Source organism: Taudactylus pleione, unplaced genomic scaffold (assembly GCF_031769625.1).
Source record: "Taudactylus pleione unplaced genomic scaffold, aTauple2 ptg000391l, whole genome shotgun sequence".
In the NCBI taxonomy this organism is placed as follows: Eukaryota; Metazoa; Chordata; class Amphibia; order Anura; family Myobatrachidae; genus Taudactylus; species Taudactylus pleione.
The window spans coordinates 8055217-8070556 of record NW_028284792.1 but is presented as its reverse complement, the minus strand read 5'-3'; the positions used below and the strand labels follow the sequence as shown (position 1 = coordinate 8070556).

At 42.1% G+C, this 15340-nt stretch overlaps 1 protein-coding gene across 1 annotated transcript in view; it reads left to right on the top strand.

Annotated features, from left to right (window-relative positions):
- Positions 1–15340, top strand: part of ASL (argininosuccinate lyase) — an 81047-nt gene that overhangs the window by 50588 nt on the left and 15119 nt on the right. Inside the window, exons 9-10 of the mRNA XM_088445944.1 lie at positions 7642–7694; positions 9597–9659. Coding sequence (XP_088302070.1) covers positions 7642–7694; positions 9597–9659 — 116 coding nt within the window. The remainder of the gene's footprint in view (positions 1–7641; positions 7695–9596; positions 9660–15340) is intronic.

Sequence of the window (15340 nt, the reverse complement as noted above, 5' to 3'; positions counted from 1 at the left end):
CTAAACAATTGACCCTCCAACAGTCCCTAGCGATGAGGATGAAGTACGACAGCAGTCATCCTGAAGCAAAACGTATAACTGAGGCCTTGACTGCTATGTTGGTGTTAGACGTGCGTCCGGTATCCGCCATTAGTGCAGTGGGATTTAGACAATTGATGGAGGTAGTGTGTCCCCGGTTCCAAATCCCGTCTAGATTCCACCTGCATCCTCAAAGCAGCAGCGACAAGCGTGCGTCTGTCTGTTAAAGGGTGGTGACACCCTCAAAGTGTGCTACACAAACAATAAAAATATTCTTCTTTTTTCTGTCTTTGTGAATTGTGTGGGCTGTAGCCGTACTTGCATCCTCAAAGCAGCAGCGACAAGCATGCGTCTGTCTGTTAAAGGGTGGTGTAACCCTCAAAGTGCTCCAAAAAATAAAAAACTATTTTTTTAATGTGTTTGTGACTTGTGTGCGATGTAGCCGCACGTGCATCAACATAGTAGCAGCGCCAAGCGTGCGCCTGTGTCATAAGTCAAGGGCTGGTTTGGACATCTGGTCCGGACTGAAGGACGTGCCAACAATTTCTGACAAGTCTACTGTCACTGCATATGATACTGTCCTCAAAGCAGCAGCGACAAGCGTGCGTCTGTCTGTTAAAGGATTACATCGGTGACAGCATCCAAGTAGGTATGTCAGACAGTCCGTACCTGTACTGGCAGGAAAAAGAAGAAATTTGGAGGTCCCTGTACAAACTGGCTCTATTTTACCTGAGTTGCCCCCCCTCCAGTGTGTACTCCGAAAGAGTGTTTAGTGCAGCCGGGAACCTTGTCAGCGAAAGGCGTAGGAGGTTGCTTCCACAAAATGTAAAGAAGATGATGTTCATAAAATGAATTATCAACTCTTCCAGGGAGACCAGCCTCCAGAACGTACAGAGGGACCTGTGGTTCCAGCGGGGACGAATTAATACTCTGTGAGGATGAGGATGTACACACTGAAGAGGGTGAGGAATCTGTGGATGAGGAGGATGAGTATGACATCTTGCCTCCGTAGAGCCAGTTTGTGCAGGGACAGATTAATTGCCAGCTTGTTTTGTGGGGGCCCAAACGAACCAATCATTTCAGCCACAGTTGTGTGGCAGACCCTGGCGCTGAAATGATTGGTTTGTTAAAGTGTGCATGTCCTGTTTATACAACATAAGGGTGGGTGGGAGGGCCCAAGGACAATTCCATCTTGCACCTCTTTTTTTTTCTTTGCATTATGTACAGTTTGGGGCCTAGTTTTTCAAACTGCCATCCTGTCTGCCACTGCAGTTTCACGCCTAGATGGGTCACGTGTTTGTGCCGCCCACTCGTGTCGCTTAGCATAGTCATCCAGCTACCTCGGTGCAACCTTTTCGACATAAAAACACTATTGTGAGGTGTTCAGAATAGACTGGAAATGAGTGGAAATTAAGGTTATTGAGGTTAATAATAGCATAGGAGCAGAAAAACCTACAAATTCTGTGATTTTAGCTGTTTTTATGCTTTTTTTAAAAAAAAATACAGATCCAAAACACAAAACCCAGAACCCAAAACACGGAAGGGTGGTTTTGGCAAAACCAATCCAGATCCAAAACACGAAGAAAGATCCAGATCCAAAACCAAAACACAAAACACGAAAAGTGGCCGGTGCACACCCCTAATAAATATATATATATATATATATATATATATATTATTTAAGAAAGAAGGCATTCGAAAGGGATTTAAAATTAAACTTATCTACTGAAAAATAGCACTGAATGCAACCAACACCAAACCAAGCTGCTTTATTGTCAACCAGTCCATGTAGAACAAACTTAGTTTATTTATGTTAATCTGCTATTTGTTTAATATAACATTTTGTCGATGTTCTAGACTCATGGCTAGTGTATATTCTAAGTAACTACCACCCCCCAAAAACACCCACCCTAAAGGACCTTATCCCCAATTTATGGCATATCTGGATGCCCAACCCCCCCCCCCCCCCTCCACACACACACACACACACACACACACACTCCCCAACTACTCTACAACTATGAAAACGTAAGGGCAACTATTCCCGTGTACTTTTACGATGGCTAACCCTAACCATGACCTTCATTGTCTGGGTTACAGCTAATTTAAGAGCTGTTTGCTTCTACCTGTAACTGAATGACCAATGTTCTTATATTTATGTTGTTTATATTGCAATTGAAGTCCATTTTGTTTTATCTAATGTTTAGAATGATTGTTAATGCAGATGTCTTGACTTTTATAAATAAATGTATCAAATAAAAAAAAAGAAGATAAGTTTCAATTATACAAGTAAATCATCACAAATACCAAAATTAAGCTCCTAATCTATAATCGATAAAGTCTTGGAAGATAGCTGGTGCATTATGTAAACCAGAGGGTATCCTTGTAGGATTTCTTCCATTTATTTTCACCCCGAATAAGTGTTAAATTAGAAGTTCCTATGAAATCTCAATTAGTGAACACATTTCTTTCTTTTTTTATTTTGCTAAAAATTTCTAGAATGGAAGGTAAGGCGTATTTTTTTTTTTACAGTGTCAATTTAGTCAATGCAGGCATTAAGCCAAGTGTTTTACTTAGAAAGAGGACTGCACCGCCTGGTGACATAGTGAGTTTAATGAACCCCAAGTGTAAGCTTTCTTTTATGTAGTCTTATTGACAGATTCCAGAGTTGAAAGAACATAAACCTTACCAATAGGAAGACTTGAGCTGCCTTTTTACCTAATATATTATTAACATTACTGCAACAAAGATGTCAGATGTACATGGAGACGAAAACCACTCTAATAGTTCCATTTAAATCTATCTATATTTTTCCCAGACTATCTGAGGATTATGATTATTAAACCAATATGTCCAAATTCACTGGATATTTTTGAGTGGTTGTCAATTAAACTGTTTTAAAACTAAGACAACCAACTTCAGCATAGACACACAAAAAAATAATCCCTTTCAAGAGTGGTTTACCATTAAGGCAAGGGAGTTATATGAACACACAACTTCTAGGAACATTTAGAAAATTATCTTGAATCTGTAAAAGCTGAGACACAGAATTGTTCAAATACAGAGCTCTGCTTTCTTTCACTAATTATTTGAAGAAAAGGTACCTGATTGCCTTGTGTTGAAATTCTTACATCTTCAAATAAAGTAGCCTTTCTCTCCACAATAAAGATTCAGATTTCCTCCACAATTCTTTCCTTCAATGATCAATCTGAAAAGCCTACTTGCAGAAGATGATGAGCTAGGCATAAATGGTGGAAAGGGAGCATAGGGGGTGTATATGACCATCTCTCCCTATAAAGTGATTCATTTTAGTGACATCTAGGGTCTCTAATGGAGTCTTTAATGGATTTTGATAAACCAGACTGAAACTAGTGTTCCTCAGCTATGACCTTCACATAGTATTCCTACTTCGGTGTACTTTATTGTCATTTAAGTACTCAAAATGCCTCAACTTATGCCAGTGGTGAGGATTGTGGGTCCTAGGTGCTTGGGTCACCATGTAACGAAGTTTGATAAATGTCAAGCTGGATCATCTTGACCTTAGTTTATTGTATACTTAAGATGTTCAAGAAAATTATTGCAGGAATTTTAGGTTCAGGTTACAGTTGAGAAGATGGATTCACAGGAGCCTGATTAGCCCTTTATACAGCCCCTTCACATTTAAAGTGAGTTTCTCTTCTATGCTGGGGGGACACTGGACCATGGAGGTCATAGATGGGACTGCATGAGCTGGCACTTAAATAAACTAAAACTGTAGCTTTAACCCTAAGTTCCTCCCCTCTGGAATCCCAGCATGCCAGTAGATGAAGTGCCTGTGGAGTTAAGCACATTTTACAGCCCATTGTAGCTAGCTTGTTTATTACAGGTTGAGTCTCCCATATCCAAACTGCTTGGGACCAGGGTTATCTTGGATATCAGAATATTCCGTATTATGGAATATGTGCATACCATAATGAAATATCCTGGGATTGGGACACATCTAAACACAGAATGCATTTATGTTTCATATATACACGGTATGTAGTTGGGAAGCCGGCGGTCGAAATGCAGAGCGCCGGCTTCCCGACTGTCAAATCCCGTCATGGGACTAATGATAAGTGTCAAAATCCCAAAGCCTATCATTATCCACCCGCCGATATACCGACACCCGGCATACCGAACGAAGGTAAGTCGGGCGTCGGGACCTCTTAGCCGCGGTGGGGGGGTTAGGTTTAGGGACTCCCGGGGGAAATTAGGCACACCCTCGGGAAGGTTAGGGTTAGGCTAGGGGAAGGGGGGGGTTAGGGTTAGGCACCACCGGGGGCTGGTTAGGGTTAAGCATCCCCCTGGGAAAGTTAGGTTTAGGGTGCGGGGAGGGGGGGGTTAGAATTAGGCACCCCTGGGGGGTGAGGTTAGGGCTAGGAACCCCCCCTCCCGGGAGGGTTAGGTTTAGGGTGCGGGGAGGGGGTGTTAGGTTTAGACACCCCTGGGGGGAGGTTAGGGTTAGGCACTAAGGGGGGAAGTTAGGGTTAGGCACCCCTAAGGGATGGTTAAAGTAGGGGAAAGGAGTAGGGATAGCCTACTTACCTTCGCTGTCAGGATCTTCACCCATCGGGCTGCTGGCGTTGGGATTTCAATTGCCAGACGTCAGGCATACATATCAATTCCCTTTTACACATAGCCCGCAGTTAATTTTCTACAATATTTTCAATAATTTTGTGGCTCAAACAAAGTTTGTGTACATACATGAAATTCATTTAGGTTTCATATATACCTTCTACACAAAGCCTGAAAGTAATTTTATTCAATATTTTTAATAATTTTGTGCCTTAAACAAAGTTTGTGCACATTGAACCATCAAAAAGCAAAGATATCACAATCTCAGTCATGCTAAAAAAAAAAAAATATGTATTTCGGAATATTTGGATATGGGAGACTCAACATGTATTTCCTTTGTAATCTTATATTTTTTTTCTTTTCTCTTTATGAGGTTGCTGAGCGCTGCCTAAAGCACCTGTTCCAGTTTCTGTGGTATATAGTGTGAGGTTGCTGTGCTCTCTTTTAGAACTTGTTCCGGTTGTGTGGTATATAGTTTATTCAGGGTGTGGTGATCCTCCATGGGAGCAGAAATTGTATTAGCGCAAGATTCTAGTGACTCCTTAATTTTTGTTTGATCATATTATCATTTAACAAATTGTGTATGGTTAATATATCTTATTCTTCAAAGAGAAAGTAAACTCTTGTTGGTTATATATATATATATATATAATTAATCAGAGTATTAAAATAATGATTAAAGAGTTAGTGTATCTCCAGAGTTAATCAGAAAATAATTAAATATTACAAATAAGGACAGATCCACAGTACAACATAAAGACATCCCAATGGTGATTATATTTAATGTGAAATCACAATCTCCATAATAATATGTAGAAATACTAGGGGATTTTATTACATGAATACCTAAAAGGTCTAAACAGTCTACCCAATATCAAGGTATAACACCGGGGCACAGGGCTTGATTCAGCAAGGAAAGCAGATGCGAATGTAATAGCGATTACGCACACAGTATAACTGCGAAAGTATGCTAATCCATTGCGATCGCAATGCAATCTCAGCACAACATAAGGACAGCAACTTTACCTTACACACTTTTCTAATGTTTAGCAGGACTGTGAAAACATTGGTACAATCTCGTACCATCGCATGCACACTTGCACCAGCCCTGACCTTACTCAGAAATTGCTAACTTCAGCGTACGCTATGAGGTCTCAGGCTGCATAGGGCATCGCAGTGGATAATTTATGCACGCCCATGCAATGGTGTTCAAACGAAGTGGCACGCCTGTTTTTCTCCGACCACCCTACCGTTCTCACCCACAAACGGCACTTCCTGCGTTGGGTCTGCGTAGCCACTGCGGTCGTAATGGCTAGTTCATGCATGCGCTCTGCGATGCATGCGCAATACGCAACAATCAGCCAATTGCGGGCGTATTTGCAACTGCTTTCCTTGCTGAATCAGGCCCACAGTTAGAATACCAACATACAATACTGTCTTATTCACAACCATCAAAGGACCGATATTATGATTGTGGGGAAGCACATCAGAAAGTGTAAATATTACCAACACAAATAAATATAATCCTATCCCTATTTGGGAAATACAGGCATATTTACCACATATAGATCTACACACAGCAGACAAACATATTTTTGAACTCATTTCCAACTCTGGAGCTACACTAAGGGCCGTATCCAGTTAACATGTGTTAAGTTTTTGCACACTCCTGGGCTGTTAGTGCGAAAATTTCATGTCTTTTGCCTATGCGCGCTCCTGTTTTTTGCACTAACCTATTCCTAAAGACGCTATGCAGCATTCGCCCAAAAACTGTCCTTGGTGTAATCTGCAAATAGAACAGCAGAAATTGGGGAAATCAGTCTGTAACCCATAAAAAAGGCAAACTCACTTAGGAGAACCAGTATTAGTGGCCCTAATAAAAGTATTTGGGATTTTAAAATTGTGTCTCATGGCTGTTATATGCATTTTTAACAGTGGGATAATGGTATATAATGGTATAAAGCAAGTTTTTTTGGCCAAAATAAATGCTGCAGTTAAATTGGGGGTTCATTCAAATGGATGCAAGTATATTTTTGTGTCATTTTAGGGCACTTTAAAAAAAAATACACCTGGTGCAGCCACCTGCAATGTTTAAAACACAGTTGCCATCCATACAGCCCCCCACTACTTTAAACCCATTTTTTAACACTGTTAATTAATTTTTTCACCCCAAAACTGGCATGTCATTATTGGCCACCTTAAGGGAATTAAAACATAATTTTTGCCTATATTATCAGTAGGGGGTGTCCAAGGGGTTCTGAACCAGGACCCATCATTTTTAGCCAAAAATAGGGGTTTTGCACAACTTTTCACCTGCTCTGAGATGGTGAAAACTTATCTATTTGTCTATAGAGAATTCGCTTGTGCAAAAACCACGGCAATAGGATTGAACAATACACATTTTGTGTGAATAGTTAGCGCCCGTGTGAACTTTTAGCAAAATTGCGGCTTTTCACGTCTAGGTGGATATGTCCCTAACTCTTTAAACTTTATTTTAATACTTCACTATACATATTTAAACTATTGTGTTTTGTACCTTCTGTGTAATAATATATGATAAAATTATGATAATATGATCAAAAGCTACTCCCATAGTGCATCGGCATATACTTGCATTGTTCTGATTCTTGTTATTTGATACTGATTAGTGAGTCTGGCTGCACCACTTTAATTTTAAAATACCAGAATATTAATAGATAAACAATATGAAAAACCAATAAAAAAAATGGAATATTCATACAATGAAATATAAGTACAATATAGAGGTATAGGGAAGAGGAGTAGCAGATTAATAGCTATTGACAGGAATAACGCAACAGTCCCTCTGTGCAGGACTACCAAAAGTACTGAATTTGCACTACAGGGGCATCACAGGCTGCAAGTTTGACATGGCTGGTTTAGGATGTATTGTGTTTTGCAAAATGCAAGTTACCAAAGCACTATATAAATGAATGCCTAGTTATAAAACTGGAATTGCATTCTGAGAAGCATATCAATGTTATCTGTTTTATGCTTGTTTTTAAACAGTGGTGCGATAGCTGGAAACCCATTGGGTATAGACAGAGAGCTGCTGCGCAAAGGTATGAGTTTAAAAAAATAATACTCAAAGCCATATGATCTCTATTTAGTATTTATTTTCTGTGTGTTCAGCTCTTGCCGGGCTTCTTTTTGTTATCAGTCATCTCCTGGATGACATGTCCACTCCTGTAATTCTGTTAGTGGGGAAAGGACTGCACATAACTGGAGCATACTTACAGACATACTGGCAACTCCCTTCGGGAAGGGGCTGCCAGGTTGCTGCAGCAGGGAGTGTGGGGGCAGCTTGAGTGGGCGGTGCGTCATCGTGGCCCCGTCCCCCACTTTATAATGTCAATATTACCAGCATTCTAAAGCAGGGGGCAGGGCTAGGATTGACGCGATTCAGCGCAAATCACATCATCACCCCCCCAGGCCGTCCACTTTCGCAGGGGGGGGGGGGTAGCGACTGTCCGGGAGACTTGCCTACTCTTGCAGGGGGCCGGGAGCGGCACACGATTTTCGGGAGGCTACCAGCAGTCCCTGGAGAGTAAGCAATTATGAACTGGAGCAATATTATGATGTGGAGAGAGGAATGGAGACAAGTACATAACCAGAAAATTGTGGTTAGTGGATAAAGCAGTGTGTCATGGAAAGCACAGTGATATGAGGCTTCAGTCACACTAATGCAGGAAGACTAGTATTGACAAACACTATTTACATTGTGTATGTTCCACTTTTTCTTTATGTTCTAGAAATATACGTTTTTATGTTTGGACAAAAATTCTTAGCTCCACCAAAAAATCAAGCACTAAGCAAGACCAAGCTTTCTGTTTACCTTCGACTCACCTGAGACTTGTAACGATGAAATAAACTTCTATTGTTACATTTTACTGGTAAAGCCCCATTGCTATTAAATAATCCATGCATGTTATCCCATTATACCTAAAAACTAAAAAGTGACAAGACCTTTTGCGCAAAGCTATAGACTTTTATTAAAGTGGACTTTTTTGTTTCCATGTAAAATGTATTGCTTTATTTGACACCTTAGAAAATAGTCTAATTTACAATTGAGCATTAATATACCCAGTGGAACAGAGATGCATCAGTTTTTCCATATTTGTATTTTGAGTTGCACACATCTTAAGACCCATTCAACTTTATATCCAGTTTATACATGTGTACAGAGCAACAATGTTACAATCATCATCAAAATTTGTACCCAATTAATGTAGATGAAAAAGTTTGTCCCATAGCTAATGTATTTCAGGATCCGTATAAGTCAGAATAAGATACACATTACACCCTATGGGGTAAATTTACTAAAGTGAGAGTTTTTAGAAGTGGAGATGTTGCCCATAGCAACCAATCAGATTCTAGCTATTACCTTCTAGAAGGTGCTAGTTAAATGTTAAGTAGAATCTGATTGGTTGCTATACACAACATCTTCGCTTCTAAAAACTTTCAGTTTAGTAATTTCACCCCTTACTGTCCTGAATATGCAGCCTAACATCTTTGAACCACCTTACCAATCACCAGGAGACAGACAGAAGCGCAATTCTAAATATGGAAGAAAGCTGTGCTCATCTGACAAGCTTATTTCTGTGTGTCACACAATTGCACTTATGAGCAGCTCTAAGTCATGCCTGACTTAGCCTGATTTATCTATATAGGTGCACATTAAGATTGGGCTGCTTTGTTCAGTTGAGTGTTGCATTTCTCCTGTAGTTTTCCTTAGCCATGGTGAATTTTAGATCAAGTAGTGCCCTGTAGGTACAGTAAGTGGAGTAAATATACATATAAAATGCAAAAGTATATTACAAACACAAAGTGGGCATCAAGCTTCCCATTAGGTTCTAGAGTAATCATAGAATAAGTAAAATGTTATGACATTAATCTTCATCTCAGCATGTTGTTAGCAAACTCAATCATGTCAATGTAATTCTTATCCTATTATTTTCCTGTAGAGCTCAAATTTGACTCCGTCAGTCTCAATAGTATGGATGCAACCAGTGAGCGGGACTTTATAGGTAAACTGAACACTTTCTGTATTCCTCTAAACAGGAAATCTTAATTCTCTTGCAAAGTAGTTTCAAAAGTGATCTACAAAACCATGCATTTCTTATTATAGTAATACAACAATAGCTTGATTGAAAATACTTAGTGGCATATTCAAATGGGTGCAGGATTCTGTCCGGAAAAGATTTTGCACACCTCGCACCCAATTTTATTCTATCGCAGGTAGTGTAGCAAAAATGTTTGCTCCCAATATCCCGCGGGGTAGAAAAAAAACAGTCCAGTCAGCCTGCTGCCCAAGATTACCAACTGCACGCCCCGCTGCCCTCCACCCATCACCTCCCCTTACCTCCTGAAGGCATGTTGCACTCACACACACAGCACACAGACACCAGCGGCAGCACACAAGCACAGACACCAGCAGCACACTTACTAGTGTCCTGGGTGCTCGGGAAGAAGATGGAGGAAAACCGCAGCAAGTCAAGGCGGTGGAGGAGGATTACAGCACTAACAGTAAGTAAGTAATTATGGACTAATTAAGCTAATAGGAAACTTCCAATTAATTAGTCATTAGGAGGGATGGGGGGGTGTTAGGGGTTCTGGAGCAAGTTCCTACAATTTTTACTTAAATTAACAATTCAAGGAAAAATCAGACATGCGAGGGGCTGCGAGAAAAAAGATAGTGATTTCTATCAAAATCACTGCGGCTCATTTTCTCCCCCTCTGGTGTCCGCATTAAGTACAGTTAGCTCCTCTACATTTTCTATTCCATTTCTATGTTCTTGCTTTAGTTTTCTGAATTTCCCAAGCTAACGTCACTTTCATAGTGGACCCTCCACTAATTGGACCCACAAACAGCAATGTGGCACCATCATGTGTTGGCATCTGCAATCTGTGCGCTTCAACATGTGGGTCAGTACATCTATTTATGCATCAAGATTGCTGCAGTTATGGAAGGGGCTTTTTTTTTTTTTTTTCAACAGATCAGATATTTAAATGAGCTGTCAGTATGCCACAGCGATTGTCTACCTGAAATGTTGCAATCTCTGAAAGTTATATACAATGCATTGGTTTTGTCTCTTCACATTATTTTTAAAGTGACTTGAAATAATATTGTTCTTTTAAAAACTTGACTTTAAGATTGTTGTGGTACCTGTTCTATGCTATATGTTTTGAAGCAAAGTAAATAAGATTTATTTGAATAATATTTCTGTTGCCTTCGATATTTCTCAGGTCCGATTAAATTCCTGATAGCTGACACAGAACATAACCACCACAGCTTATGTTGTTACAAGGGAACTTTGGCCCTCATTCAGAGCCGTACGCTCTGAGCAGAGCGCACGCTCTGAATGAGGGCCGGGCTCCATGAAAATGGAGCGTCCTCCTGGACGCTCGTATAGCTGTGGGACACCACCCACAGGCTATACGAGCGTGCATTGTGATGGCCGCGATGGTCGTGACCATCGCGACCATCGGAATTGCGAGCCGGAGCCTGCGGTTGAGGTTTTCAACCGCAAGCTCCGGAGTGATTTTGGCTCTATCAGAGCCAAAATCACTCCCACTGACATCACTAGTGATGTCAGTGGGCCGGCTTTTGACGGGAGGCGTTCCCGTGGGAACGCCCCCGTCAGGGAGGCACGCCCACCAAAGGGGGCGTGCTGTCAATCAACATTGACAGCACGCCCCCTTTGATCGGACACAACGAGCGAAGGACTTTCCTTCGCTCGTCGCGTCTGGCGCATGCGCACGACGGAGCTCCCTCCGTCGTGCGCATGCTCAGTCCATAACATCGACCCACTTGCGAGCGGACAGCCGCTCGCGAGTGGGTCTGAATCAGGCCCTTTGTGTGATAGCTGTTTCCTGTGGGGGACAGTTGGCTCACTGCCTCAATTGCTGAGTTTCCACATCAACTTGTTTAGGCTATAATGTACCCAAGCCACCTATTTTCCACATAAGCTAACACAGGCATTTTTTATTCTTCAGAGTCCATAGGGCTCCACAGGGAGACAATGGGGTGTAGGTGGTACTTGGAGGACCGGACACCAACAGCAATGCTTTTTCTGCCCAGGATGCTTCGGTCCTTCCCCCTATACCCCGCCCACAGCCTGAAGGCTACTCAGTTTCGTTGGTATCCAGCAGTAGCTGGATCACCACGTTAGAACAGTGGGGCTGCTTTTAAGCAGCCAAAGCTATATTTTTATGATTTTCTTTTATTCTACATTACTGTAACAGAACAAGCCCCGCATTCCAGCCACAGGCTAGGTACTCTTGGCTGGGCATCCATGTCCCCAGACTGCAGCCGGGACACAAGGACACAGGTATGGCAGTCTCACCTCAAGGGAATATGTTACTAGTGCATAGAGGCCAGGGAACCGGTGGTTAATGTCAGCACAGGGGCAGGTCAGCTCTCTCCGTGCGGACCCTCCCCCAGCTCAGAGCTCTATTCCACTGCGGTCTTGCTGCCTCTGAGCTTCTCCACCTGCACCCCTCAGAGACCTCCAGCGGCCATTTTCTACTCCTAACGAGCCAGCCATAGGTCTCTGGGAACGCTGGATCCAGTCTCCATATATACCTCACATATGTGTCTATAGTTCTATATCCTACCAGCCACTGCACTCCGTGAAGTTGATTTTAGTGCCCATTGCAGTTACATTTATGCTCATAGTAGTGAGATTTGTTTTCTGCATTGTATGTGACTTATGCTAGCTCTGTTGTCTGGCTTTCTACTGTCAGCTTATACCTTTCCCTTTTTCTTTCACAATAACCCTGGAATACTGGTGTATAGGGTGTTCACTGTACTTCACATCTACTTGTGTTTGTGAAGGCTGTCACATACTGTATACCTGTGTTGCTCACTACACTTTGCCATATTGTGTGCTATATTATCCTTGCAGCTATGGCTAGTAAAGGCAATAGTAACAAGCAGGCTACTGCTCCTAACTTGGTTTCCTGTAAGTCCTGTTTGGTAGGTTTATCCCCAGAGGATTCACTTCAAGATAGTCTATGTGGATCTTGTTATACTGCACCTGGCCTGTCGGCCCCTGCAGCCCCCCTCAGGAACTCCAACCCTAAACCCAAGCAGGCCTGGGCTACTAGACGTCCAACAACCAAATCTGAAGACAAGTCTTCAGCCTGACGGGGTGGGCCTCGTTCAGTTCACCCAGTGCTGGTGTCAAACCATCACAGACCCCTGGGCACAAGAGGTGGTCTCTCTCGGGTACGTCCTCTCGTTCCAGAGGTGACCCCCCCCCCCTGCAGTTTTTTTGCACAGGCCCTTCCTCTCTCTCTGGACATTCAGGACGCTTATCTACTGTACATGTAGCTATAGCGCCCTCTCATCAGCGATATCTCCGGTTTGCTGTCCTACAGCAACATTACCAATTTCAAGCACTTTTGGGCTTTCTACAGCTGCACGGGTCTTTAACAAGATCATGGCAGTTATGGCCGCCAATCTTCGTCGTCAGGGGATCAGACTGTTCCCATACTTGGACGATCTCTTCAGAGATCCTTCACTGCCATTTACAGGTAACCATTGCCTTTCTGCAAACACACGGCTGGCTGATCAACTGGAAAAAAAACAGAATTGCTCCACTGCCGGATGTTCACGCCTCCCTGCAGGGTGTTCTCCATATACAACCTCCCTTTGTCCCTCCTGTGGCTCCATGGGATTTATCAGTAGTCAAATGGCTCACTGCGAAGACTCTTTTTCTTCTGGCTATAGCATCTGCCCATAGGGTATCGGATTTAGGGACAATCTCCTGTTGATCCCCATTTCTGATCTTTCCTTCTAAAGTCAGAGGAAGACACTATTCAGCGGAGTGCTGCTGTCACCCACGAGCCTGCACGGGAGGACCAGTGCGGTGTGTATATAAAAACAACACACTGCATTAAGAACTTTGCGCTCTGAACCCATGTATACAGGCTGTTTAAGGAAACAAAGTAACTATCTCAACTTGCCGGTGAGCACATTGTATCTATCTCTCAAACACGCCGGAGACTTTAATTGGCCTCACTGATTAGTGAGATGACAGACTTGGACGATTATGGGTAACCATTTACAAATACTACTAAATTGAATATTGCAGCCAAAGTGGTATTATTTAAAGCTATTTTCATGTAGATTTTTTTATTATAATACATTTGCATACTTGCTATATGATATGTGTGTTTTAGATATGTAAAGTGTCTGTGTCTATTAAATATATATTTTTATTGAGAGAAGCCTTGTCGAATTGAAATTGAGTCAAGTTATATGGAATACAGTATACTATTTTATACATAAAATCCACATATAGGCGCAATCCATTTTGTTAAATATTTTTTTATTTGTAGTTTAAATCGAGCCAGTGTGAAAAGAATAATCTCTTTTAACAAACATATAAGCGCAAGGATAAATAGCTGTCAGGTAACTGGCATGCTATAGATATACACATTTAAATATTAAGCCAAAAATCCTATTCCTCACCAACATTAACTTAATTGAGATGTCCTCGCTAGCAGTAAGGTGGAGCTAGCATTTAGCCCCATAATCTGCAACCTACAACTTTTTTTTTCCCTCAAACAAAGCACACAGGGCCTGATTCAGTTTTGGGAATAGAGGGCCTGATTCAGCAAGGATCTCAATTGCAATGCTGCACGCAGACAGCTTTGCAATTACGATCCTTGCAATTATGGTAATGCAGCAGGAGGCATCACGCTTCCTGCTGCATTACGTATCCGAGCTGCGTTGTCCAACGCAGTATCTGATACTCTGCGGACCCATGGGGTCCCGCAGCCAGCCACCTCAGATTAGAGTAAGAGGCCAGGAAATTTCTGTCAGCCAACAGAGATCCTGGCCTCTTCCCTCCCCCCCCAACGGCGGCGACTCGCCTCTGTTTCAGGTAACGGAGGCCATCGCCATCTCCTCCCCGCCCACAAACACCAGCAGACTGACAATCACTGACAGAATGGGTCTGGCGTCTGCGTGCACTGCTGAATTAAGCCCCGAGTACAATATAGCAAGTAACTGTGTACCTGGGCAAACCATGTCGCAATGCAGGGGGTGAAAATACATACATTTTTTTTTTAATGCGGGGTAAATACTGGCTGCTTTTGAATGTAGCCCACAAATACTGCACAGCTTTATTTTTACACTGCAATTCAGATTTCAGTTTGGACACACCCCTCCCAAATGTAATCTCTCTGCACATTTTACGTCTGCCCCACCTGCAGTGCAGCATGGTTTTGCCAAGATGCACAGTTACTTGCTATATCTTAAGGCCCCCATATATCTGCGACGGATCGTCGTTATGGGATCAGTGAAATTGTACATGTTAAATTTCACTGAATTGCCATTCACGATAATTTTTTGATTGTGATCAGCATATCTGTGAAATCCAATATGTTGGATTTCAGCAATCCTGTGATGCCGAGTTGCAGGATCGCTACATCGCAACGATCTGTCGCAGATGTATGGGGGCCTTTTACTCTATTCCCAAAACTGAATCAGGCCCACTGTCTCCTAATGATTTTCATCACATCAGCTGTAGTCATGTGGGCCAATAAAACTGTAGTGGACAATTCTCACTCCTATTCATCCTTTTTTCTTAATTTTACTACAAGGGAAAGTACATAATTTCAACTCCAAACATATATCTTGCACAATAGCAGGCCTATAATCATATGGTCCTCCTTCCCAAACTCCAAATTGGAAAAA